The sequence below is a fragment of the Oculina patagonica genome, chromosome 9 (genome assembly GCF_052425735.1).
Source record: "Oculina patagonica isolate OP01 chromosome 9, crgOcupat, whole genome shotgun sequence".
Lineage (NCBI taxonomy): Eukaryota > Metazoa > Cnidaria > Anthozoa > Scleractinia > Oculinidae > Oculina > Oculina patagonica.
Genome location: NC_135766.1, coordinates 22,615,801 through 22,642,991, shown reverse-complemented (window position 1 = coordinate 22,642,991; position 27,191 = coordinate 22,615,801). Strand labels below are relative to the sequence as shown.

At 40.1% G+C, this 27,191-nt stretch overlaps 2 protein-coding genes across 6 annotated transcripts in view; one reads left to right on the top strand and one right to left on the bottom strand.

The window, feature by feature from the left end:
- Positions 1 to 5,372, top strand: part of LOC144666134 (bone morphogenetic protein 7-like) — an 11,168-nt gene extending 5,796 nt beyond the window's left edge. Inside the window, exons 2-3 of the mRNA XM_078527492.1 lie at positions 2,052 to 2,224; positions 3,307 to 5,372. Coding sequence (XP_078383618.1) covers positions 2,052 to 2,224; positions 3,307 to 3,993 — 860 coding nt within the window. The 3' untranslated portion in view covers positions 3,994 to 5,372. The remainder of the gene's footprint in view (positions 1 to 2,051; positions 2,225 to 3,306) is intronic.
- LOC144666103 (uncharacterized) lies at positions 5,185 to 27,191 on the bottom strand. Of its 5 annotated transcripts, none has more exons than XM_078527456.1 (21): positions 26,867 to 27,180; positions 26,118 to 26,217; positions 24,523 to 24,556; positions 23,169 to 23,647; positions 21,280 to 21,300; positions 20,391 to 20,642; positions 19,641 to 19,937; positions 18,861 to 18,976; positions 18,154 to 18,218; positions 17,301 to 17,446; positions 15,716 to 16,006; positions 14,652 to 14,773; positions 14,335 to 14,491; positions 13,066 to 13,176; positions 12,649 to 12,824; positions 11,681 to 11,803; positions 11,291 to 11,361; positions 10,572 to 10,612; positions 7,063 to 7,159; positions 6,463 to 6,562; positions 5,185 to 5,569 (listed from the first exon to the last, which is right to left on the bottom strand). In XM_078527456.1, exons 2-21 carry the CDS (start codon positions 26,197 to 26,199, stop codon positions 5,453 to 5,455), a joined length of 2,898 nt encoding a protein of 965 aa, XP_078383582.1. In that variant the 5' UTR covers positions 26,200 to 26,217; positions 26,867 to 27,180; the 3' UTR covers positions 5,185 to 5,452. The 5 variants fall into 5 exon arrangements, 4 of the variants coding, with proteins under 4 accessions (XP_078383582.1, XP_078383580.1, XP_078383583.1 ...); XM_078527454.1 differs by having other exon boundaries at positions 14,335 to 14,497; positions 26,867 to 27,179; XM_078527457.1 differs by having other exon boundaries at positions 23,169 to 23,644; positions 26,867 to 27,179.

The window sequence follows — 27,191 nt, the reverse complement described above, 5'->3', positions numbered from 1 at the left end:
GGGTTGCTCATAAGAGGGTTGTGAATAGTGAATACTTTATTTACCCTCGGATTGTAGAGTAGCTTTTAATATAGCTAATATCTCCGAGCATTTCAACAGTACAACGCCACAATGGGCAAAGACCAGACCACAATACCGGGAACTTCGTGCCCTGCTCTTTACGATAAGTGTGTTGGTTCTTTTACGTCCCCTGCTGACCATAACACTAAAGATGCAGGAGACGGGGCCTACGGTTTATCGTCCTTATCCGAGAAGACTAGAATATCTAACCATTTGCAGTTGTTATTACAAAGGCAGCACGTTCTCCTCAATTATTTTAAGACCCTGAGTGTTGGTCCGGTCTGGGACTCGAACCCGAGACCTCCCGCACGGTAGTCCAGCGCTCTACCAACTGAGCTAACCGGTCGGCGGTTAAATTATGTTCACAGGGTTTAACTTATGTTCACAGTAGAAAGATTCCGTGAAGTCGTAGAGATCGATCGTGGAGTTCGATGGGCCGCCATCTTGGTTCCTGATTGGAGCGAAAACTGGGAAGAGTACAAAAAAACACGTGGGTAGGGTTGCGGGGGTGTCGCCAGTTTTCGCTCGCGTTCAAGAACCAAGATGGCGACCCAAGATGGCGACCCATCGAATTCAACGATCGATCTCTACGATTACCGTAATGATTCGATTAAGCGGCCTCCTTTCAATAAGCGCCCCCTTCCGAATAAGCGCCCCCCCTTCGAATGTGTTTTTGTCAATAAGCGCCCCTATTCCAATAAGCGCCCCCATTCTAACAAGCGCCCTCATTCTTATAAGTGCCCCTATTCTAATAAACGCCCCCTATATTGTGGACCCGGGGTATCCAATCGAACAAAATCGAACCAAAAATCAATCGAACCCAATCGAACACCAATCGTTCGATTGGGTTCGGTAATCGAACAAAATCGAACATCTATTTTGCTGTGAGTTCGATTTTCGAACCAATCGAACACAATCGAACTCAATCGGGTTCGATTTTGTTCGGAATCTTTCCCTTGATAAGTAAATCACGCAGGACTAATCAAAATCAACTTTTATTGAATGGAATAAATATAAAAACGTCCAAATATCGAACTGAATGTCAATGTTTAGTAAAATATATTTGGTAGAAGAGAACAAAACGACGGTAAAAGAACTGAAATGCACTATTGTTTACATTTCTACAATAGAAGGAAGGATATGGTTTCTGCCCTGCTTTTCACCCAAACAGAAGTTGCACCATTTCATTCACTGCAACACAGGCAGTTGTGTTCAATATGTGAAGAACACACATTTGGCAAAATTTCTCCCAACCACGTGGCAGACTGGTGTGCCCGCGGCTATTGTGCAGACAATCGTCCTATCCCGGGGTATGGCGAATCGCCGAAAAAAGGATTAGGGGAACGGTGCACCGTACAATATGTACGCAGTATAAACAAACAGGAGTTCGGTAATCGAACGTTCGGCTACGTTCGATTGAGTTCGATTGTTGGTTGTTCAGTAATCGAACGTTCGATTGAGTTCGATTGTTGGTTGTTCGGTAATCGAACGTTCGATTGACCAAATTTTATTGTGAGTTCGATTATGTTCGATTACCGAACCCAATCGAACGATTGGTGTTCGATCGAGTTCGATTACCGAACGTTCGATTGGATACCCCGGTTGTGGATAACGGCCCCTAGTGAAGTCATCTACTTAAGTAAATAAACGCATGAACATTTACCATACCGTACATGTATATAATTACTGCTAAAATGAACAATTCTATTAAAAGTAGCTGAACTTGTGCAACAATTTGCTGCTGTTAAAGTTTCTGTTATTGTTAGTTATCTTAATATTTATTAAAGTTTTCTTTTGAACATTTGGTTATTTCTCGAAAAATTAAATTAGAGCCCTGTCCCGAATAAGCGCCCTGTCTCGAATAAGCGCCCTCTCTTGAGGTGCAAAAAGTAAATAAGCGCCCCGGGCGCTAAATCGAATCATTACGGTACACGGAAAAAAGGGACCGTGAAGGTTATGTTATGTAATTATGTGTGTTTCTGTATTCACAGTGAGAGGCGCGCGGCCAAAGATTTCCAAGCGGCACGCTACATTTCGATTCATCATGGAGACTCCACCAGGCGAAAAAATAACTGCTGCAGAATTCCGCATTTATAAAGAACAGATTTTCAGCGGAGCAAATACCCCATGGAGGAATTCCACGTACCTTATTAAACTGTATCAGGTAACGTTTGTTCCTAGACTGCAAAACAGTCGTTTTTTTTTTCTCTTAAATCGCTTATCGAAGGCGCAAGGCAAGGTCCCAATTGACATTGGTTCCAGACCTTTCGTTCGAAGACCGAGCGCACTCGCAAAAAATACGGCAGTTTTGTAGTCTTGTTTGTTCCCAGCCACTCAGGTATTTTATGTGTTTTTTCTTAAGGAAATTTTTATGTCAGGTTACTTTTCTTGGATTGGCTGAGACACCACTACATTTGTACGTCATTTGTACGGGGATAGATGGCCGCTTTAGGGAGCTTGCCCAGCTAACAAGTGGTGTTTCAAATGTAACCAGACGTGGATGATGACAAAACAAACACTGAAATATGGTTCTGAAATTACTTTAAAATCATTGTGACGAACGACGATGTAAAGTTAATAAGAAAAAACAAGATACAGAGGTTGTTTATAGGATTTTCTTTTGGGTCTCCGCTTACGGGAGCTTAAAAACATAGAAAAAGTCTAAGTCGTAATCTCTGAAAGTGTCCGCAGCCGCTTACGGGAATGTCCGCTTACAAGAATGTAAAAATACAGAGTTTATATGGGTGTTAAAACGGGGTCTCAAACAAGGCGGCCGTAAGTAGAGCTGTCCGCTTACGAGAGTGTCCGTTAAGAGAGCTTCGACTGTAGTTACTGAGTGTAAACATATTCCCATTTCCTCAGGTAAACGGGTGTTTTTACTTTTGAAATGTTACGCATCCGAACCGAAGTGCTTTGACAAATGGCGCCCACAAGTCCGTATATCGCTATTTTCAAACACGTAGAACTTTTTTGGTAAAGCTCCAATAAACGTGTAGTTAATCGTCAGGATATCGGTAATGTATCGAACTTTGAACTGTGAAAATAAAAACCTTACTTCACGACTTCCAGTGATCGAGCTGAAAGTGCTCAGAGATTATCCTTGTTTGTTATGTGGTCTTAACTTTGCCGATAAAAGACTGTTGCACTGCCAGTTTGAAGTTTGGAGCTCATAATAAATAAAAGGACAGAATTGTCGAATCTACCGCAATCTTACTCTTTAATCATTCACTCTTTATTACCATCAAGGTTATCACGCCCGCAAGAAACCTTGAGCTCCTGGACACCCGTGTGCTTCGAAGCTGGGAATCGGGTTGGCAGGCATTTGATGTCACCCCCGCTGGGAAAGCTTGGGCCAAGGAAGCGAATCAAAACTATGGTATAGAACTTTCGGTGCAAACGTTTGCAGGAGTCGAATTGAACGCATCAAGTGCCGGCTTTGTGGGCTTTCACGGTCCGCAGGAAAAACGTCCGTTTTTAGTCTCCTTCTACACTAATGACGGCGAACAACATGTAACATATCAGAAATTTTACGCCCAGAAACCGCGTCCACGTCGCTCGCCTCGTTCTCTCGGACCGCAATTTACCAACGTTGGCGGGAGCTACAAGAGCTCCAGCTCTAAAAGCTGCAGTCGTCGGATGCTGTATGTCAGTTTCCAGCGGCTTGGGTGGCAGGACTGGATCATTGCACCGGAGGGGTACTCCGCGTTCTTCTGCTTCGGAGAATGCTCATTTCCTCTCAGTGCGCATATGAACGCTACTAACCACGCTATTGTGCAGACGCTGGTTCATCTCATGAACCCGACAGTGGTACCTCAGCCGTGCTGCTCCCCTACCAAGCTCACCGCTATTTCGGTTCTCTACTTCGATGACAGCAACAATGTGGTGCTCAAAAAGTACACGAACATGGTCGTGAAAGCGTGCGGTTGCCATTAGAAACTTGAGAGCCGAATTGCTTCCCTGTGTACCCATGGGTATACCATCTTAGGGCCTGTTTATATGGGGGGAAGTTGGCCCCGGTATGAGAGTTACCCTCAAACCCGAGCCATCTTTTACCGAGCGTTTACATGAAGAAAAATTTGTCCCTGCTGACCAAGCCAAATCGTGGCCCTCTCGGTTTCGTGTATGCTCTATATGTCCCGAGTTCCCTGATGGGCGAGTCAATCATGTCCAATTTTTTTTATACGAGAAAAAAAGTTGACTCTACTTTCAAAACGAGGGAGCCTCTACCCCTTGTTATCTTGCCCCCCTAGACAATTTTATGATTACAGATGTAAACACCTCGCTGTTATTTATAATGAAATGTTTGAAAGGTGACCCTCCTACCAGGGACAACTCTTCTCCACATAAACAGGCCTTTACTGTAACACATATTTGTATATTTTGATGGAGGGAGCTGCGAATGCAAAGAAAACTATATCCAGAACAACTTGCGATGAAACAACTGATGTTGTTGGGCTCGTACAGCTTATTAACAGCACTCTAATGCGAAGATATTATTCTAATGTTGTTTCGCGTAATATCGGAATAAGGACTTTTGCAGACTAAACTATACAGGTTGTGAACTGTTAAAACAGAGTAACAGAATTATAAAGACTGGTTTTCAAACATACGCGCAAGAACGGGAGCCCCAGATTAAAATGTTGTTAAATGGAAACACAAGAAACATCTTAATACTCTTGTGTTTGCGCTTAGAGCGCAAAACCAAAGCGACAGCAATAAAACGTAAACATAACTGCGAACCAATGAGAACACAAACATATGTAGCCGGCGCCAAGCGCGTGAAAACGCGCAAGGCCAATTGGGGGGGGGGGGGGGGGGGGGGGTGGTGCGTCTGATTGGTTGATTGAGTGAGTGACGTAGTGCAAAACTAAAGCAGTTTCGGATTACTTTCAACCCTTGATTGAAAACAGCTCTTTGGTTGGTTCAGTTTGCTGTAGTGAAAACTAGACCCGGGTTGAACAATTATAAGAAAAACATAAGAACGATTTCCAAGGCCGTGTACAAAGAAGTCCCAAACAATCCTTGTCAGTGTTTTGTTTAAAACAAGGTTTGTTAAACGAGGGATGAACAAGAGATAAGACTAAGTAAAGGAACTTCATACTTTAATAAAACTCATGTAAAAAATGTATTCAATAACCCAATTTTATTTTATTCTACAGACGATCAAAATGGAATTTCTCCTTTACTGTTTTCACACGTTTCCTATAATAATTTTTTTACGAGAATTCGGTTTTGATCAGGTCCTTCAGTCTAACGATTGACCCGAGCTAAATTTGTTATTAAAACGTAACAAGAAAATACTGAGATATTAATGGTTGTGTGTTGTTATTGCTTTCCTAACGCTAAGTTGTGGTTCAAATTTTGTCACTTTCAGACAATGGATCACTATCCCTTAATTGTTAAGGTAAAGGGAAGTGGGTTTCTCTTCGAATTCTTTGTTATCAACCTCCGCTGCCAAATTTACGCTCTCTTGAGATTCAGCTACAAGGTTTTTGTTCTTCAGAGAATCCTGGCAAAACAGAAAATATAAAAAATGAGATCAAGAGTAAGCACAAATTTCAATGTAAAAACATTTGATACGTACCGTAATGATTCAATTTAGCGCCCAGGGCGCTTATTTACTTTTGGCACCTCAAGGGAGGGCGCTTATTCGAGACAGGGCGCTTATTCGGGACAGGGCGCTTATTCGGGACAGGGCGCTTATTTAATTTTTTGAGAAACAACCAAATGTATCTTATAATAACAGGAACTGTTACAGTTAGAAATTGTTAAAAGTTCAGTTACTTTTAAAATAATTCTTCATTTTAACAGTAAATATATACATGAACTGTACGGTGAACGGTCAGGAGTTTATCTAGTTGGCGTCAGTGACTTCAGTAGGGCCAGTTATCCACAATAGGGGCACTTATTAGAATAGGGGTGCTTATAAGAATGGGAGCGCTAATAAGAATGGGGGCGCTTATTGGAATAGGGGCGCTTATTTACAAAAACACATTCGAAGGGAGGCGCTTATTCGGAAGGGGGCGCTTATTGAAAGGAGGGCGCTAAATCGAATCATTACGGTATGATGTATAATGGTTGAACAGTATGAACACAATATCTTGTTGGAAGGGAAGCCTACAACGATGCCCACTTATGTCACGACAATAACTAAGACTTCATGAACAAGGATGAGAACCGATTCAACTAACAAGCGCTTCTGTAACGCAAGTGTGAAACGTCCGAATTCAATGTGCGTGGTGCGTGACGCGCTCTCCATTAAAAATTAATACTAAGTTTGTTTCAGTTCTTTTTCAAAATTCATTAATGCACTAAATATGCACGACAGCTATATCAGCTGAATATTAGCAATAACGAGAGCGACCTCTACAGCTACAACAACAACTACTTCCCAATACTTACTCCTTTCTTTTCTAACTCCTGTTCCAATGACGTCACAAGCTCGCTGAATTTTGGGCGAAGTGAGGGGTCTGGACGCCAGCATGACATCATGATCTCGTAACTGTTATTATGGCAAGAAAATGATATTTTACATTACTCAAATGCTAAGAATATCTGAACATCTTTTCCACGTTGTCAGAATCGACTTTCCGATCTAATCGAAATTCTGGCATTTTTCAAGTTTTACATGTCCACATAGCCCAACTACCACACGTCTTCAGAAGACAGTCAAAATTATCTTAAAAGTGATTCACATTTCGCTTGTGGGAGGTGCGATGGCCTAATGGTCAGTGCACCGGACTCCGCCATCGAGCAGTCCGGGCTCGAACCCTGGCCGGGGCACTGCGTTGTGTCTTTAGGCAAGACACTTTACCCTCATAGTGCCTCTCTCCACCCAGGTGTATAAATGGGTACTGGTGAATTTACTGCTGGGGAGTAACCCTGCCATGGATTAGCATCCTATCCAGGGGGAGTAGAAATACTCCTAGCCTCTAAATGCTACAGAAACCGGGATAAGCTCCGGCCCGTGAGCCACTTGGCTCGACAGCAGGCTTTACCTACATTTCGTCTGGACATCCATCTGGTTGCTTTAGTCTTTGCCCTGATCTGACAAATTCTACAACCTCCATCCCTCCAAGACCGGAATACGGCATTTTACCTAAAAGGAAAAATGACACAATGTATAACTAACTTATGCATGCTGTCCATTATCCACAACTACGACAGGCCTGTAGGCTGGTTTTCGCCCCGGTAGGTATTGGTAGGTTCGTTGGATCTTAAAATAAACCAAACAGGGCTTTAGGTCTGGGCAACAGGATCGCTTTTCAAGGTGGGGCGGGAGAGATTTTCACTTGTTACACCCCTCTGTAACAGACCTGGTGACACCTGATTTTCCACCAGGTTTTCAACACACAATCGACCAGGGCAGTCAAAAATCCACCAGGTTGATTACCTTTTCCACCAGGGAGGGTGATGATATATTAAATCTAACCAATTATTGATGCAAACTCTGTGAGCCAGTATGCAATAAACTTAGCGGGGTTATCGTGCACAATTTTCCGCACTGATGTCGTCTAAGGGCTGTAGATGACACCGTCGTTTTTTTTTTCGCATTGTACGTAAACAACTAAAGTAACATAGAAACGACAAACGGGCCGTTTTGAGATCCCCGTGAGTTCTTTGTATCGAACGGTGAATACCGCCACTAGATCCGCAATGGGTCAAATTTAGCAAATAATTGTCGCAATGAGCCAACGAGTTGCCCTACTATTACACTATTGACATGGTTAGTTCACCCTTGGACTAGACTTGCCTACAAGTCGAGCTCAGCAAGCGCAAAGAGAGAAGAGCACACAGAGCGCGGAAACGAGAAACGAGAAGCGAACGACTTTAAAATGTCTACCCTTGGGCTTGAAGCAGTCGCCGGGGATATTTTCCTAAAAACCTCTGAAATTCTCGCATGCACGTTTTTGTCCATCAGGGCATCAAACAAGGCAAGCAATGCATGCAGAAGCGATGACGAACAGAAGAACAAATTCCGCCAATAACCTTATGATATAAGGTGATGGACTGACATCATCGCCTGAAAATGATTACACTTCCTTTTGATGCATGTTACTTTTCCAGTTCTTAGCAGGATTTGAAACGACGGTTCTGAAAGATGCAAACGACGAAACGACGGATGTAAAAGATGCAATCGTGTGAACACCGAAGATGTAAGCTACTCGGGAGCTCTTCCGCTCACTTCGCTCGCGTAATCCTTCTCGAGAGCCTATTCACAGGCTAGCTACTCGGGGTCCTCCCCGGGAAATTTTGAAAAAAATAGACAGGCTGAAATCACATTTCGTGCGTTTTAAAGGGAGTTTCATATGCATATAGGCACCTAAAAGTAAACTTAAAAAACCACGATTATTTCTAGACCTTTTCAGTTAAAATCAAAGCGTCTTATTTTTGGAAGGGAAACTGGACGCGCTTCACCAGGCAATCAACTTTGTACTCGACGAATTACACCTGCCAAAACATACATTAACGACTAAAAATTCCTAAATTGCGCGTCGAAGGACTTTGAGAAAGTCTAGGTAAGCGTTTATTCAGCCAGATATTCGATAGTTTTTCAAAGAAATTGGGAGATTTTTTCGTGGAATTTAGTATAATTATTTTCTCGACTCCCTAGTTTGAACGTCAACCTAGCCCTGCTAATCTGAATACAAGTTTAATTACTTTTTCAGAAGGTAAATGGCATAAATATTTATTATCAAAAGAGCCTAGCGTCAAGAGACAGAATCAGCGCCTCTCCACTCGCGAGTGCACCAAGATATATTCGCGCGTGCCCCAAGGTGAGCCTGCTCGCAGGCTAAAGACAGATCCAGAGGCTGCCTAGCACGGGCGCACCTAAATTTAAACTGTGTCATCCGTTTACTTTTAAAGTTGAAAAATGTTCAATATGCCGGCCCTTATTCGTTGATCCATTTTTAGAAGGTCAAAGCATAAAAAATCTAAATACGAGAACCGTTTGCTTATATTTTTTACATGTCGAATAAATTATCTCTTTTTTGGATTTAGCGAGCAACGAAAAATATGTGTTAATTAATGACTGCTGTCCTCCAGCCCCGGGCTCCAGCCGTTGGCATCAATAGTTTCATGTAGGTAAAAGCTACAAAGTTCTATTTAGACAGTACTTACATTTTGAGGCAGCTTAATTAAAATTTACCGCAATACGCCACTTGAATGATCTTGAATGTACTTGAATAACTGGCGTATATTTTACATCACATTGTGCCGGCGGACTGCAAAGTTAAACATGATATTTTATACATCCGCAAGCGCCTCTCAAACTGCTCGAGGCTGCTTAATCGAAGGGAAAAGGCCGCTTAATACTCACCAAGAATTATGTGGGTCAAGCTGATTATCCTCTGCGTAGTTATTCGATAAAACGCTGTAAAAAGCCGGGTCAAAAATACTTCCACACATTTATCTTGGGCCGCGCGCGCTGTTCAAATCGCTCTGAATCATTCACAAGCTCGTAATACATACAGTAAAGGAAACATATCTGTTTCTTCTCTTCAGTGACGTGCATGACAGCAGAACAAGCGACGAAAACAATCAGTAAAAGTTAACAATTACTTTTTGCTATATTGACATCGAGTTATAGTCAATTATTAAATTATCTTTTTGCTGCGCGTCGTTTTTTTTTGTTTATTTAAGCCAGCATAAAGATTTTGGTTGGTTTTTCCTGACCAGGTAAACAAAATTCTTCACCGGGGAGGAAAAAAATCGACCAGGGATTTTTCAGATAATCACCAGGTACCAGGGAGGTCAAATTTCCACCAGGGAGGGCAAAATAACCCACCAGGTCGGGTTCCACCAGGTCTGTTACAGAGGGGTGTCTTGTTAGATGAGTTTTGATCCCATTGCAAAAGACTGGACTAATGAATAGTTGCGAGATTTATAAAGATACGTCACATTCCATTTCATCTTGAAAGTGCTTCAGCCTGAAGTTTTTATTGCAAATGGCAAAAATACAAGGCTGGCCTGGGCCTAACGTACAGCTTACAGGCTAACTACACCACTACTACGCTACGACCGTTACTAAAGAAAAGTTTACCGGGGTGTAGGCGAGCTTACAGTTTATTACCTTGTCAAGGTACAAAGGTCGCGTATCATACTGCGGATGTGAAGAAGCGCCGCAATGAAAATCGGCTTTTCCCATCGATGCTCGCATGAAGTTAAGTTGCCGCATACAAGAATTGAATGTTAATAGTTTGCTTTAGGCTGCCTTTCGTTCACAACTTTTCAAAAATTGTCCTTTAGTAAATTTGTTGTACGGCCGCGACATTCAAACCGTTGTTATTATTAGATATCACTTGAGCCACGCTTTGGTACGTTCCAGTCAGATAACCGTAAAAAGGGGATATACAGTTAGAAGGTTTGCGTGCTGCGTGCTGTATCACTCTGCACGGACCGGACCCTCCAAGCAGTAGGGGGGTGTCCAACACTCTGAGCCCCCCCCCCCTACTAATAATTTAATTGGTAGTTCGAGGAAGCTGGCATGAACACAGTAGTTGCCTTACCTCCAGTCTCTATCTCCCACAATACCACACCAAATGACCATCTACAAAAGAAAAGTTTTATTGCGCTTATTATACACGTGTTAATTAACACCCCTAAGTCTAAAGAGTTGTACAGTGGAACCTCGATTTAACGAACCTCTATATAACGAAGCCCTCGGTATAACGAACAATTTTCTACAGCCCGGACAAAGTTACAGTAAAATGTATGGAACAGTACCGCGATATAACGAACCTCGATATAACGAAATCCTCGTTATAACGACCACAATCCGTAAGCCCAAACGTAACATGTACCTCGATATAACGAATTTTAGTTATCGCGCGACAAAAGATGGATGTAGAAGCGACCAAAAAGGATGAAAATACTTTAATGCTAACAGGAAAACAACTTCAAAGGCTTTCATTGTACTTCCTTCTTAGAGTTTTTCCAATGCTGTCCCGTAACCGTTTGCCTAAGAATACTGTTTTTTAATGTTCTCGACTCTCAAAAAAGTGCATCCGTGTTGCTGATCTAAGAATTACGGAACATAATCATTTTCTCCTTTTATTTTATAGGAATTCTGACCCACACTAACAACATGTAATATGGTAAATAAAAAACAGTAAATGGACAAAAAATCATTTAAATCGCACTGATCAGCTCTAAAGTATGCTATTACACTAAAGCAAATATCATTTTTAGATCTTCTGTCTCAAGTAACATGTTGCTTTTCTCTTACACATCTGTCATGGTATTGAATGTATAATCCTCCAACGACTCAATGGCCATCCAACGAACTGGCATCAATCCCTTATGAAGAAAAGAAACAAAAATAACAACAAAAGAAATTCTGATAAAAAAGAAATAACTTGTCCTTTACAAAGAAACCAATGCAGGTCAATCCCGTCAATCGTCCAATAATTATACCATCAATCGTCCAATAATAGAACCTTCTTCCAAATTTGGTCTGTGCGAGCCAGTTAGCCGGAATGATCCTGGAATTGAAAGCCAATCAGAAACGGAGAAATATTTTGAATGAACAATACATTATTTTTAACTATGTATTATTAATTACATAATTTCATATTAATAATTCTTATGTTAACAAAAATTGAATAAATACTTTTACCCCAGATATTTGCTCGTATTCACCACTTTCGTACACATCCCTTGACATGCCAAAGTCAGAAACCATGGCAACATTGTTCTCGTCAAGGAGAACGTTTCTTGCTGCAAGATCGCGATGGACACACTGGAAAACAACAGAACAATTACTCATAACGAATGCAGGAACAAATTACCGTTTAAGCTGAAATATCAGTATTAGAAAATATTATATATCAGTATAAGAAAATATATTACATATAAATCTAATACATTTTCTATGAGGGTGTTCTATTATCAATCTCCGGCTCGACGCCATCTTGGATTTTGTGACGTCACACAGTTGTCCTTTGTTATATGGTCAATATGACACACCCTACCTTAGTCATTAAATCAAAATGGCGGCATATTAACAATTGTTTTTTTAAAACCCCATTGAAAACTTTATTTCAGATTGCCTTCGATTTGAGACCAGTTTTGTTATCGCACAACCTTTTTTGTGTTTCTGTCGTAAGCTTCAAATATCACCCTTTTATTAAAAACTAGCAATGGTTTATTGCAGTTCCTGCGTTTTGATTGGTTGACAGCCAATGGTATATAAGCTCATATAACATTGACCACAAATATGGTAGCCGATACACGTCAACGAAAACAGCTTGGGAGCTCGTTATAGCCAACTCATATCCAACGCGCGCTCGTAGAATCATTGTTAAATATCACCCACAACTGAAATGCCCACCTTTTCATTAGTTCAGTATTAACAGGTCCTACACTTGGTGTAGTTAGCGCTTGTGCTTGTTTGTTTTAGGTAAGGTAAGGTAAGGTAATTTATTTAATGTCAAAAATACACAGGGAGAAGTTGCCCAGTCTCCCGAGCCCGAGGCTCATGATAAAAGTGTTTGACAATATTAAGTTATAAAAATAAATGAATACATGTTAATACGTGTAAATATGTTATGTACGCTTTGCGCTTTGTTACTCGTTATAAGTTACCTTTTTGCTGGCGAGGTGCAACATTCCATTCGCTATGTCTCTTGCGATCCTCAATTCGTCGATGTGAGTAAAATTACTCGTCTCTTGTACGTTAACATACGGGTTTTTCCTGTTTTTCTTCAAATGATGTAACAAGCAGCCATTCTCAGCCAAGCGAACTACCACCAATATTGGGCCTGTTTGTGGTTACAATGTTAAAATGCTTAGTAAATAAAGCACTAAACTGACCACGTTGACGCCAATTCCCTGAACTTTTCATAAGAATGAAGTTCGCAAATTAAATTGCATTCAGATTATAGCATTTCAGGTCTAATTTGATGCTCAATAAGTTATATAAAACAACCTTGTTTAAATTCAACTAGGTAGCCAACAGGGCCGAGCAAAGATACTTTCAAATTATTTCTTTATTATCTTTACCGCTCCTTGTACAAGCTCCAATAAGACTTATGACGTTAGGATGTTCACCAACTGTGACCATGATTTGTAGCTCGTTCATCAAGTCCCGCCTCTCCCTCTCTGTGGCATTCTCTGTAATTAAAAAAAAAAACTAATTTAATTAAAACAAAATTTCGTTTTGTTTGTTTGTCTTCGTTTGTTTGTTTGATATAAATATTATCTGTTACTTTTATACGTTTACACGCCGGCGTCGTGTACAACAGTTCATCACCTAAATGACACGTAAATTGACTCGTTACTTTATAAAGCTACACTACGGACGAGCCATCTTCCCGGGGAGGGAGGGGGGGGGGGGTACTCCCATATATGGGCTATATAGGTATGTGCCGCCCGATAGGGTATGGTTTTTGAGGTTCTCAGTCCTTAAATAGGGTATCTTTATTGCTCCTTTTGGCAATGTGTTCCCGGTGTGATTCTTAGATAGGGTACCTAAATTCTATCAGCTAAAAAACGCCCAGCTAAACGTAAAAAGGCATCCGTTCAAGTGTTAGTAAAGCGATTTTGATTTTATAAAGATTTGTGTTTTGCTGTGCGCGGATAGCCGTTATTTGCGTCGTCACGGAACGTTTCTTCTTCCTTTAAATAGGGTGTCATTTTTCAGTTTTGGGCCTTAAAAAGGGTATCAATTTTCGCTTTCTTTATCCTTAAATAGGGTCAGGGTTTAAGAACCTGGGCGTCACACCCCTATCCGAAATTTATGGGAATACCCCCCCCCCCGGGGGGGCCATCTTTCAGTCAAGTTTGTTGATCGTAATCTATCTTAATCTTTCTCAGGCATAAAACAATTCTTGTTTATTTTCGGTTAGTGTTTATTTGTTACGTATTGTTCCATTTTAAAACTACAGTGTTGAGCTTAAGTTCATTTTTTCAATTTATACACTGGAAAAATGATTTTAAATTTCCTGATATAGCTCCTTTAATAAGAGAGAAGAGTCCCAGACGGGAGTCTAAACCATGATTTTAATTTTCGCTAACTACAGTGGAACCCCGATATAACGATCTTCGATATAACGATATTCCCGATATAACGATGAATATGTTATGTCCCGGCAATAGTAAAATGTATGGGACGGAACCCCGATATAACGATTCCTCGATATAACGATATTATTTTACGGCCCCCTTGGCATATCGTTATATCGGGGTTCCACTGTATTAGGATGCTCTAAGAGATACAGGGAAACTTTATAGCGAGTTGAGGAACTTAGTAGCCTTACATAAACTGGTTACCTTTAAGCTTTTTCACTGCGCATTTTTGCCATTGCCCGTTCGTCCGTACCAAACCTTTGTAAGCTTCGCCAAACGCACCTTCTCCTAACTTCTCTTGAAGTTGAATATTCGATGTGGGTAGTTCAAGCCAATCTCCTCCCGTGAAACGCATTGAAAGCTGCGTCTAGACAAGGAAAAAAAAGCCCGTAGTTTTAATTTTTTTATTACCATATTCATTGATAGCAATTTAGAATTAGAACAAAATGCAGTGAACATTTAATATACTATTTTACTATAGCCTCTTAACCCACAAAGAAACTTAAAATCGACTAGATTACCTCATATTTCTCTGGTTTTGATTTACAAGTTGGTCGAACTTTTACACAAACAATCACAATAAACAGAACAGCTAAGGTCAGCGGTAACACGATAATCAGCACCAGATCCCGGATGAACCTGTCTGTGAATAGAAAAGGAAAACATGGTTGATACCGACCTTTCTTACAAACATGATGGCAGAATCAGAATCGGTACATTGGTGGTGAAAGTTTATCTTTAGTAACGAGCAAAAGTGATGTCTACACACATGAAAATACAATTTTCATTGAGTGGTCAAACATGATGCTGAAATTCACTACGGGGAGTGAAAGAGTTGATCTGACATGAGTTCAAGCATTTACTGTGAGAAAAATATCGATTGGCAGTATTACATTATGTGTCAGTGAGACCTGGGCCCCGCTTTCTTAATATTTGATCTTAGTACAGTGCAACCCCGATATAACGATATGCCAAGGGAGTAGTGAAATTATATCGTTATATCTTGGCATATCGTTATAGCGAGACTCCCGATATAACGATATGGCCGTAAAATAGCCGAAAATATCGTTATATCGGGGTAAAATCAAAAAGTAATTTTTTACTTCACATTATTTCAAATAATTAAAGTTATAGGAAAACGCAGGAACAAAGGCATCGGCCGGCGACGTATATGTTTGGTCACAAGAAGGAGTCAAAGATACTAAAATTGAGAGAATTAGGAGGATAAAGAGGGATCCTCAACTGAAAGCTTTGTATTACATTCAATTTTTTATTTAAATTGTAGTACTGATATACTATAATATCGTTATATCGGGGAAGATTTTACGCTCGGTCCGCTAAATTCTCATCGTTATATCGGGAATATCGTTATATCGGGGTTCTGTCCCATACATTTCGCTGTAACTTTTGCCGGGACATAGCATATTCATCGTTATATCGAAGATCGTTATATCGGGGTTCCATGCACTGTATATTGTTCTAATGCAAATGCCCATTGCTACATGTTTGACTTACACGAATCGCTAATTTGTTACATAGCAAATAAATCTCAGGCCAAAATTACCACTATGATAATAATGCTTACCATGTAGTGTGCTTTGTGTTATGAAAACACCATCAGATCTTCCATATTTGTTGTTGCTTGACACTCGAAAAGTGTACTCTGTTGAGGGTTCTAAATTCTTCATCGTCATTCCTTTTCGAGAGTATGGCAGTGTCTCTATCACAGTGAAGTTGTCCAAGGAATCTTTCTTTCGCTCGATGGTGTAGTTGTTTATCCTGTATAAGCTGCCATATTTTGGTTGATTCCAGCTCAATGTGATGTATCGTGTTTGTACATTTGTTACTTTCAAGTCTTCTGGTGGCTGAGGTTTTTCTTATAAGAAACCAAACAAAGTACGATGTCAATGCAACATTTCTGCCTTTCATCAATGGCAAGTTGAAAACGCCTGCTGATAACTGGGTCTGGTAGTCGACGTGGATGAAGCTTAGCCCTAAGCAGGAAAAAATAATGCAGTACTCCTCGCCCCCCATTCTACAAACCCCACCCCCCCCTCCCCCCTCCACCCCCAAAAAGATACTAATCTGTTGCAGGCAGGTTGTCCGGTTGACAGAACAGTTCTCCAATTTCCATTTACTCCAACCTCTACTGTCAACAGGCTCGAAATGAAGCAATATCATTAGGACCACGCATTAGTTCAGTTTTGATGTATGGATGTGAGGCTTGGAAACTTACGAAAACAGAAGCAAAGAAGCTGGACGGTTTCCAATACAAGTGCATGAAGAGGATTCTAAGAATAAGGTGGCCTCAGACCATATCCCGCCAACAAATCCAGGAGAACACAGAAGTGAACAGAACGAGCGATGAGATCAGACGCCGAAGATGGAACTGGATTGGTCATATAATGAGGAAAGGCAGAGAGGAACATTGTGTCACAGCTTTGGAGTGGAGGCCAGAAGGGAGAAGAAGACCGGGTCGACCGAAAACAACATGGAGGAGGATGGTTGAAGATGAAAGGCAAACAGCTGGGTGGCAGTCATGGGCGAATGTCAGAGCCCTTGCAGCAAATCGTAGTGGGTGGAAAGAGAATGTCAAAGCCTTATGTGCCTTATGGCATGGAGAGATATAGGTATAGGTATAGGTAGGTATTAGTTCACCGCCCCTCATCTTACGAAATGTAAATTTTGCAGAACCCAATGCATCAAAATCTGTTGTTGGTGATGTTGTTTTGCGAAGAAACGAAAAAAAAAACACGACTTTTTCCTTTAAAACCTGTTTAAACCAGTGAAGAGCTGAAAGGACTCTATTACATGGTCTTGCATTGCACCTTATTCCATATCCTATACAAAAGTAAAAATTAATCATCAAAGCCACAGGAGGGTCTTTTATGGGGTGGGGGTGGGGGTGGGGTAATATAAATGCCATTTTCCAGCCTAATGTTGATTTTTTGTGATTCCTAGTCTCGGTGACCCAAATCCCGTTTTCCCAGTGAAAATTTGCCCAAATCTCAGCTCCCATTTTACTCCTTCAGGCCCCTCTTACAGAAATTCTCTTTCCCGAAGAAACAAAGAAAACGCCTATTACTAAGTACAAGAGAGGATCCTCTCTTGCTAAGTATCATGCAAAAAAAGCACCATTAAAGACCATCCAATTTTTCCTGTTGGCTTACCTAGAACTGTTATAGCAGTAACATTAAGTACTTTCCCCACTGCAGAGTCAAGTCCTTCGACTAAATGATTAAGGGCTTCAACCTTTCCTGTCGTGATTGTATTTATTACGGCTAAGACCTGGATGTCGGCCTGCACACTTCCCATGCTGAGAAAAAAAAACAGAAACGCTTGACTGTTGACGATTTTAAGCAAAGTGAATACAAGATGTAGACTGCTTGCAGTTCGTATTTTTCACTTTGTAAAGACGAGTGTTTTTGATCCTTTCGGGTGCGAGCACACAACAGTTAGGGTGGGATTCGGGCGACACCGTAAAATGCCGCTTCTAAGCTCTGGGCTTATACAACATCGTAAGGGGTTTTGAGTAACCTTATGGCTGGCAAAGCTTATAGGAGCGCTTTCATATGACGTCACGGCAGTCATATTGGTGTTCCTATACAAAGGAACGGCGGCCATGTTGGTGTACCAAACCATTCCTCCGGGAATTAAACTCTATTTTTACGCAAAATAGTCTTTTGTTTTAGTAAATCAATATGGCTGCTGGTCATGTGAGTGAAAACGCTCTGTAACCGGAGGGGCTTATAAGCGGCATAAACAAAACTGTTTGGAATTGAAATGAGCTCACAGGAAGTGACTTAAAGAATCAGATGAAAAATATACTGTAATAAATTCACTATGTTCGGCCGTTGCACTCAGCTTGCAAACAAACTCATTGTCTATTTCTATTTGAAGTGCAATGTTCTTTATAAGGACGTTGGGAATTGAGAGATTGTAGGGTAGTGGGGTGGTGCTATCCCGAAGAAGGGGGGGTGGGGGGTGGGGGAGAGAAATCAGTATGCTGTGGTGTAAACCTACCTGAACTTCAAAACTCTGACGTCATAGATCATAAAAATGGATGATTTATTGAAATGACGTTTTATCTAGAAAGAAAAGAAAATTTCTTCAATTTCAAATATAAATTTAATAATGTGTATGTAATTTAAATAACTCGTTGAACGGTTTTTGACTGCCAGGGCTCATGGTTTTGCACCCACAACGATTTGGGAAGCTCTTGGTTTGCATGTGACGTCATAAAATTCTAAACTCAAAAACGCGAGGTCTCCTGAATGTTTATCTACACTAGAATAAAAATGACCTAGAAATAAATCTTTTTGCAAGTTCTCAGCCCTGTAGTATTTCTCGTTTTGAAAATACAGCATGTTAAATTTTGACCTTGCGTGACACAAAGAAAGTGGCCGCGAAAAAGCTGTCTGAGTGAAAAAAGGTTTTCTCTTATGGTTTTCAGCACTTTAAACATTTAAAACGTCTTAGGAGATGTGTTTATGCGCATGTATACAAGCGAAGAGCAAGCGCTTTTATCGCAAAAGGGGATTTTAGATAGTTTGGCTGTTTTGCAGTCGCCATGTTGGTGTACCAAAGTTGTACACCAATATGGCGTCTCCATACAAAGCTCTATTAAGTCACCCGAATCGTTCCGGCAAATAACTCAGAAACGCCGTACCGCAGAGACCTGAGGCTTTGAGATTTTTTTTCTGTGATAGTTTTATATAAAATTTTCTTACCGTCATTTTAATGTTTTCTTCCAATGCCATAAACTTGTTACTACTTCGGTTCAGAAGATCTGTATTAAAATCTGTATCTATCACCAACTGAAAATTTAGACCAACAGTCACCTCACCTGAAAAATTCAACACAAATGCATTGTAACATAAAAAAACGAGAAAGGCACATTGTCAGTAATAACGTGAAACTAAATGAGCTTAAATAGACAAAATGTGACGTCGAACGCAGCTTAATTTTTGGCTGAGAGTGGAAAGGATGGAGTAGGGGAGAAAATCCAAATTAGGTGGTTTCAAAAATAAAAGCGTTGAAAACGATAAAAAAACGCACGCTGTATTTTAAAGTTACACGATCCTTTGGGAGACCATTTTATTGTCAAAAATATTTTCGTGTTTAAATACTGAAAGGTTGATGATGATGATGACTCAATGAAGTGACTGAGAGACTATGCACCAATGCTCCAACTGCTGGTCAAATCAGTAAGTCAGACTTAATAAAATTACTGAGTTGATCTGATCAGTTTCCAACAATTGATTTAACGAGATGACAAATTATCTCAACTAAAGTGGGTAGAAATGGTGAAAATTGCTAAGGAGAATTTAGGTGTCGTTCTTAAAAGTCTAAAATGGGAAGGGTTAGACCATGAAATTGCTTTTGCCTTTGCACTGTTGTGAAAAATGTGAAACATATAAAAGATAAGGTATTACTCCTCTCTATATAAACACATCTATGATTATAAAAATAAATCCTAATAAGTGGAAAACACGAGATTTCCAGCATACCAGATGAAGCGGTTTTTACAACGAGGATCTTGCTAGATGGCCCATGACCAATTTCGTTAAATCCATTGACTTCAATCTCGTATTTAGTCTGTGCATCAAGTCTTGTAATGACCGTCTCTGTGAAGTTGCTTGTGATACTCATTTGTTTATCCACCTGTGATCTGAGCCGTCGGTATTTTACCCGATAACCCAGCAGTTGTTCTTTATGACGGGACGGAGGCAGGCTTTTCCAGGACACATGAATGGCAGTTGAATTGAGAGGATAGCCTTTTAGGAAGGTAGGAGCTTGTTCAGGTACTGTTGAGATAAAGCAACAAAAGGTTCAATTTTGATGAATATGCAGTTAAGACTGTCACAGTCAGGTGGATGTAATAAAAGTATCATAGTGTTAGTGTCAAGGCAAAGACTTCGTTTAACCCCTCTTAGTGAATGATAAGACCCTAAAAAGCAGCAAATTGGACTTAAAGGTAGGTAAAGGTTGGTAGGTGGCTTGGTTTCTCAGAATGCCTTTGACAGTTTCTAGGGGCGATGCCAGTCTCTCTCCAACTATCGATCGATACTCTAATCTGTTTAAACCTCGGGCTTGCAGTTATTTTTAAAATTAACGGGTACTAGCGAGTCAGTCATATATAAAGAAATCAGTGTAATAGTAACTATATTATTTTTATCGTGTCCTCTTAATTCGTCACTGAAATTATCTCGTTTTTATCTCTTCGTAAACGTATGCCGACATTTCTAAAGTATTCAAACCTCTTGGAGGGCATCGAGACACATTACAATATTCCCATCGAACTTTAGGGTCAGTGGTATAGCACCAAGGTCCATCCGGGGCACTGCTATCTGGGTTACGACACATATTGGAGTCATTCTGCCCAACAGCGACATCTTCAGGAATCCGCCAGTGACGATGAGGACATTGTGAGTTCCATGCCTGACAAGTACGACCAGACCGGGTGATGTTTACGTTGCCACGGTAACCAATTCCGATGCCATGGTAACAGTCTACAACCAATTATATACTGACTTAAGCTCAGTGTAAAAAAATGGTCATAACTAAGGTTTTGTACGTAGATATCTCGATTTTACGCAGTTCACTGAGTTAAAAACTAGAACCACTTAAAGACAAACATTTAACAGAGAAATAAGGGACGGACCATTATTTTCTTGGAGGGGGGGATGAAAAATTTTCCTCTGCAAACTTTTTTTTTAGTTTATGCAACCTCTGCAAACATTTTTTTCGAAATTCTTACTATTTTTTGTTATACATATCGTGTTTGCAAACAATTTATTTTGTCTTTCCAGGCTCTGCAAACCATTTTTTTCAATATTTTTCATTCCCCCCCCCCCCCCTCCAAAAAAATAATGGTTCGTCCCTAAGTAAACTCAAATGTGATAATATATGTCTTTCATATATTCACTTTGTGATTAACTCAAATGTGTTATGAATGGTCGACTGAATTAAATGTCTAAATAAAGGTAATTTATTTTTTTGCCATTTTTCCTCTCACACTGTCTTTAGCTTAACCCTCGACGAAGTGTAGAATATATACAGCTATAACGTCATATATTTACAGAAAAAAACAAGTATTAAACGTTATTTGTTAATAAAAGAACAACAAATTAAACTTTAAACACCGACCTGTGCTCTTTGTATCATCGCCTGTATTGAATAAAAAAAAAGACACGTTTATGGTATTGTGATTTTTCATTGCAATATTTTATACTTCTCGCTTAGTCAGCTATGTAGAGAAGTGACGTCATCCAATTCTGTAAGATGACAGTTAAATTACAAGGCCGTTTGGGAGCAGAGATGGCGCAGTGGCGCAGTGGTGAGAGCGCTCGCCTCCCACCAATGTGGCCCGGGTTCGATTCCCGGACCCGGCGTCATATGTGGGTTGAGTTTGTTGTTGGTTCTCGTCCTTGCTCCGAGGGTTTTTCTCCGGGTTCTCCGGTTTTCCTCCCTCCACAAAAACCAACAACTCTAAATTCCAATTCGATCGGGAATCCGAGGGTCACAGGTTTGTCAGTCGAAAGACTGTTATGTGCAGCCCTCGTTAAACAAAGTTGATTTATTTTTATTTGATTTTGTAGACGCCATATCCCATGTAGATGTACAGAGATATTTTTAAATAGCAACAGATAAATGCAAGGTGAAAAAACTATCAAGGGATCTAGAGCTTTCCATTTGTACAGAGAAACCAGTTGTTTCGGTGAAAAAAAAAACAACAAATAGAATGGTCCGTCCCACTAGTAGCCTCCTACGCAGACGATCAATGGGCTCGTCACGCTTGATGAGTCCAAAGAACGACTGCGCAGGAGGCCATCCCACTGGAGGAGGTATACCTTTTTCTCGTTTTTACCGACGAAAATACTCGGAATAGAGCGGTTTTCACTTGAGTGTCGAAAGTTAATTGCGTTTGCTTTGGTTTTGCATTACTACGCTTAGTGATTGGTTTAAAAATCTCGCGCCACTTTCTCAGCCAATCAAAATGACTAAAACCAAAACCAATCGTGACTCGCTCGCGCACGTTTTCCCGCGCTTCGTGCCAGCTACATGCTTAATTTCGAGTTTTCATTGGTTCACTGGATTGTCTGTGTCCTTTGTGATTGGCCAGAGTAAATACTTTGGTTTTGGTTTTACGGCACTCAATTGAAAACTGCTCTATTACTCTACCATTTGTTCTTTTCGCGCGATTACCATGCTGTCCATGCTCCTTGATGCTGTTCCGGTGGGAAATAAAATGAAAGGTCCTTTCTACTGAAAAGTTTTCAAATGGTACACACCCATCCCGTACTACCTTATAACATGAAATTTTCGCGACACGTTAATTTCGCGATTTTGAAGTGCGTATATTTGGCGATTTTGCGAAAATTTTGTATTTTGAATCACTTTAATTTCGCGTTTTTGAGTAAGACACAATTTACATTTCCTTTAAAAAGGACTTCATTAATGAAAAAATAAAGTCAAAATAAACAAAAAAGCAATGGTGGGACTAAATCTCGGCAATAGCTACAACAGAGCAGTTAATGTTTACAAGTAGGTTATGCTTGTAAGTGCATGAGTCATTGTTCTTGTTTCAATTGACGACAACATACATTTAGATTTTTAATTCCTTCCTTCAGTGGCACTAAACTTATTTGTCTTAATTATTGACATAATGTGAGTCACTTAATTTTCGCGTCATGTAATGTTCGCGACACTAATTGTTCGCGTCACTTTAATTTCGCGATTTCTTTCGAATCTCGAAATTCGCGAAATTAACGTGTCGCGAAAATTTCATGTAATAAGGTATTGTGTTTTTGAAAAATTGTACTGTTGCATTTCCCGGAAATTCCCAAAGATTTTTTGACACAAATGGAACGCGCTCCTAAAAGGCTTCTGATTTTCGTCGAAGATCAGAGTAAAACGTAAAATTGCTTCTTTTGGAAAAATGACGGAACTTTGTCAATCAGGGGGTCAAATCAAATGTGAAAAGAAGGTGAGGAAATTTAAGAAAAGGACTGCTTACTATCTAGAGTCCCACTCACCTGGTATAAAATGGTATTGATAGCATTCAGGGGCATCACCTCCTTTTGCCGCGTCGTATAAAGTGCAATTTATAATTAGCAAGTATTTCCTCAGTTGTGGAGCTGCTGCCGCTGCTTGCCTGATAAAAATCGTTTCTTCCTTACATATATCTTGGTCTATATATTCACAGGTCTTGCGGCAAATTGGGCGGGCTTGAGGCTTGGCTAGTGATGTATCACATTGCGGGAAAAAATAACGGCAAATCGCGTCAGTCAAGACTGGTCTGCACTTCTCCGATATTTGAATGCGATCGATGTCGAAGGCACTTTTGAATGTATTGGTTTGCCTTTCACCATATTGCAGTGTACTCTTACCACCAAAGACGTACAGACTTGTGATGATGTTCTTGCAAACACCGTCTTTGACAGCGTAGTTGTAAAAAATACAAGAGGAATTTTGTGCTGTAGCGTTTACTGGTGGCACTGCTGGTACACAGCTGCTAAAAAACAATACCCACTTGTCATGCGAAGGAAGAAGTTACAATTTAAAGACCTTTAAAGGAACTGTGTCACGGATTTGAGCTAAATTGATCGATCATGAGGCATGGGAAATGACCGTCAAATTCGTTGAAATATTAAAATAACCTCTAAAAACAATGAAAGAACGTTAACATTTCAATAACACACAAAATGCAAAAGAAGGTACGGATGGCCAAAAGCGACGAAGATTGAAACGGATTACGATATAGGTTATTGAGCTACTGTTGGGCTGAACAGTTTCCAAAGTTGATCTTGTTTGCTTGTAACTTTAAATTACAACGCCCGGGAGACACATTTGGTTGCAATGAAGCTATGGTTTTTTCATTTATAGATCCATAGAAGTAATTTCTTTGTGACCATTAAGTTTCATAGCGAGTATTTGGCAAAACGTAATAAAATAAACTTAACTCAGCCGTGACACAGTCCCTTTAAGGCAGGAAGGTCAAGAAGTGAGCGACTTGCTTTCTATATCTTAGTTATCTTCAATCTTTGGGGGTAGCAGGGATGGCGAAGTGTTGAGAGCGCTCGCCTCCCACCAATGTGACCCGGGTTCAATTCCCGGACCTGGCGTCATATATGTGGGTTGAGTTTGTTGTTGCTTCTCGTCCTTGTTCCGAGGGTTTTTCTCCGGGTTATCCGGTTTTCCTCCCTCCACAAAAATCAACACCAATTCGATCGGGAATCCGAGGGACACAGGTTTGTCAGTCGAAAGACTGTTCGTGCTAGCTACCCTCGTAAAATAAAGACGGTTTTTTTAAACAGTGGGGCAGTGCCATAGATTTTAGAGTTGAACAATGAAACTTAGTCATATATATTCAAAATCAAATGTACCCACCTCGAATTAATCTCTACTTGGGTATAATTATTTCCTGTTTATAAAAAGAGAAATTACAATTACAACAAAGGAATACATTTTAAAATAAAACATCACAAAAACCGTTGCAGTTAAACAAGGCAAATGATCATACAAAGATACAAATTTACTTAGATTTTTTGCTTCAAACGTATGCACTAATATTTTGTTCTTGGACAATATGTGTTCCTCGAAAATACCGGTTTTCCCCGAGCTTCGTTCTCAGAAACCGTTCCCTTCTCAGAACAGATAATGTCAGCGGAATATCAGTGTAAATTTTTTGCGCCAAATCGTGATGTTATTGTCTATTACTGCTTTTCACTGTCAAAAAATAAGTTCGAAACCATTCAACTACAGAAGCTATAAATTTCAAATATTATAGACGATAACTAGATAAACAATTTCTCTAAGTTTCAGGTCTGTGCGGTGTACCGTTTGCTAGTTATTTGCCGAACCTTTCCACGCAAATTTATAAAGCTTAGTATGGAGATGCCATAACTGTGTCCTTCCGAGGGACACAAATTTGGCCGCCGTGATGTCAGAGAAACCATCTGGAACTCAGTGCTGTTTACAACAGCGGCAATCTTTGGCTCATGAGCTAGTACAGTTTCACATAAACACCACTTATTATAGCTGAAATGTTCAATCTGCTAAAAATGGAAAGGAAAGGCCTTTTTAAAAGCAAAACAGCTTTGTCACGGCATTTAGCTTGATGTCACATACGACGGAGAACTCAAATATTCAAAATGCTCTGTTTAAAAAACGAATGACACTATCGATCTGGAAATTTGCAAAAAGATATATTTTTAGTTTATCTTACGTCTAATGACAACGAAAATTTAGTAGGCCTAGTGAATTTTGATTTCAGAATTTTATGACGTAACATGAAAACCAAGAATAGGATAATAACCATATTTGTCGATTTGTGGGAAGTGTGGGAGGGGGAGGGATGGAGGGGCTGGGTTTAATGGTTATTGCTTATAGGATTTAACCTGCCATGAACTGGCATATCATATCCAGGGACTGTAGCACCAGTCCTTGCTACCTCATCTTTCGGAAACTGCAGTAAGGCGCCGGACTCTGAGGTACTGGTACTGGCTGGCGGGGAGGCTCCGCCCTGAGATCCGACCCCTTACCCTTTTATATACCATTTTGACAGAAAAGGTACCCCTTTCATATACCTTTTATTGAAAAAAGGGACACCTTTCATATACCTACATGACATCACACAGACTTAAAACAGGAAGTTTTCCGGCTTTTAAAGTTGCGTCTGTTCGAAATATTTTAATTAAAGGCCCTTTTAAATACCTAAATGTCAGATTTCCATACCCTTTAATATACCTAAACTTGTGAAATCCCTACCCTTTTATATACCTGAAGCCTGAAAAAGGTACCCCTTTCGGGCGGAGCCTCCCCGTAAAGGCCATTATAGGGAGTCCCCCCCCCCCGCCCCGGGGGCTGCCATAAAGCTTAACTACTACTTACTGACGTTTTGTGTTTCATAAAAAGAAAGTTAAAAATCAGGTTCTAATGGTTTCAATGTGAACAACTAAAGAACTGATTTTTTTTCTACCTACCGCAATGACCCCTGTTGATGCACAAGATGACAAGAATGCTGAGTACTCGGGCCATTCCCATGTTACAGAGCCGTGAGTGCATATATTTTTACTCATCAGTCTGAAAAAAAACGGAACATCTAAAAAAAGATGAGCTGTTTATTCAGATTACTTGAAGATTACCTGAAGTCGAAAAAGTTTAGCGTCTTTGTAAAAAATTTAAAAGATTTAAACCTTTTAAACTTTCACAAATACTCGTCTTCTTAATTAATAGGTACAGTCAACTTAGCTGCGCCTCGTTGATAACAATTGGTAAGTTAATTATTAACCGATGCTTCCGCGAAGTAATCTTCTCACGCTTTCATTCGTTTGATTCATTGATTATATTTTTAACCTATTAAAATGAGATATTCTCAGTAGAAAGATATATCGACATACTGCGGCAAAGATCTCTTTCTTTGGTAACACTAGTCAATTGAACTGAACAAGTACTAATAACATTTACTCGTCAACAATGGCTGAATTAAGACCAATTCTTCTGATTCCTCTATTCGCGCGCTCCTGCTTTGGTAAGCTTGTCACCTCAAGCCTCTTTGTCTCTACAGGGTTTTAGCTCCATACTTTCCAAAATTTGTTTGTTTGAAGTTTTTTAAGCACGAAGGTGATCATACTGAATGACCAAGTTCTAAATGCTTATTATAGACATTATAGCTCTTTAAACAACCAAGTTGTGTCAGCATACTTTGACTACCGAATGACCATTGCATTACCTTTCCGGCTAAAGCTCTGTGTTCCTTCCAAGGCTGTGCCTCTGTAAGGTTGGTTGGCTCACCAAAATAACGAAAAGATGCTCTCTGTTCCTGTAAGTTTAGAGATCATCGGAAACATGATGAAATAATATAATCCGACTGGAAAGTTCTGAGTCATGACGACCTATACAAACAGAGGTTATATCTGCGCAGACCGGAAATAAACACACCAAATTAACTTTTTACTTGTTTTGTTGAAGGATGTCGAACAAAATAAAGAATAAAGTATTTAGTTGGTACAATTATGCGACGATGACGTTCATGAAATATCGATATCTCGGTAGTT

Bases quoted from the DNA above. Each gene is read 5' to 3' on its own strand.
- LOC144666103 (XM_078527454.1), bottom strand. From the start codon at position 26,199: ATGCACTCACGGCTCTGTAACATGGGAATGGCCCGAGTACTCAGCATT. The intron at 21,301-23,168 runs GTGAGTGGGACT...TATTCAATACAG, and splicing joins TCAATACCATTTTATACCAG to GCGATGATACAAAGAGCACA. The intron at 17,447-18,153 runs GTAGGTTTACAC...TTTTTTTCTCAG, and splicing joins GTCAGAGTTTTGAAGTTCAG to CATGGGAAGTGTGCAGGCCG.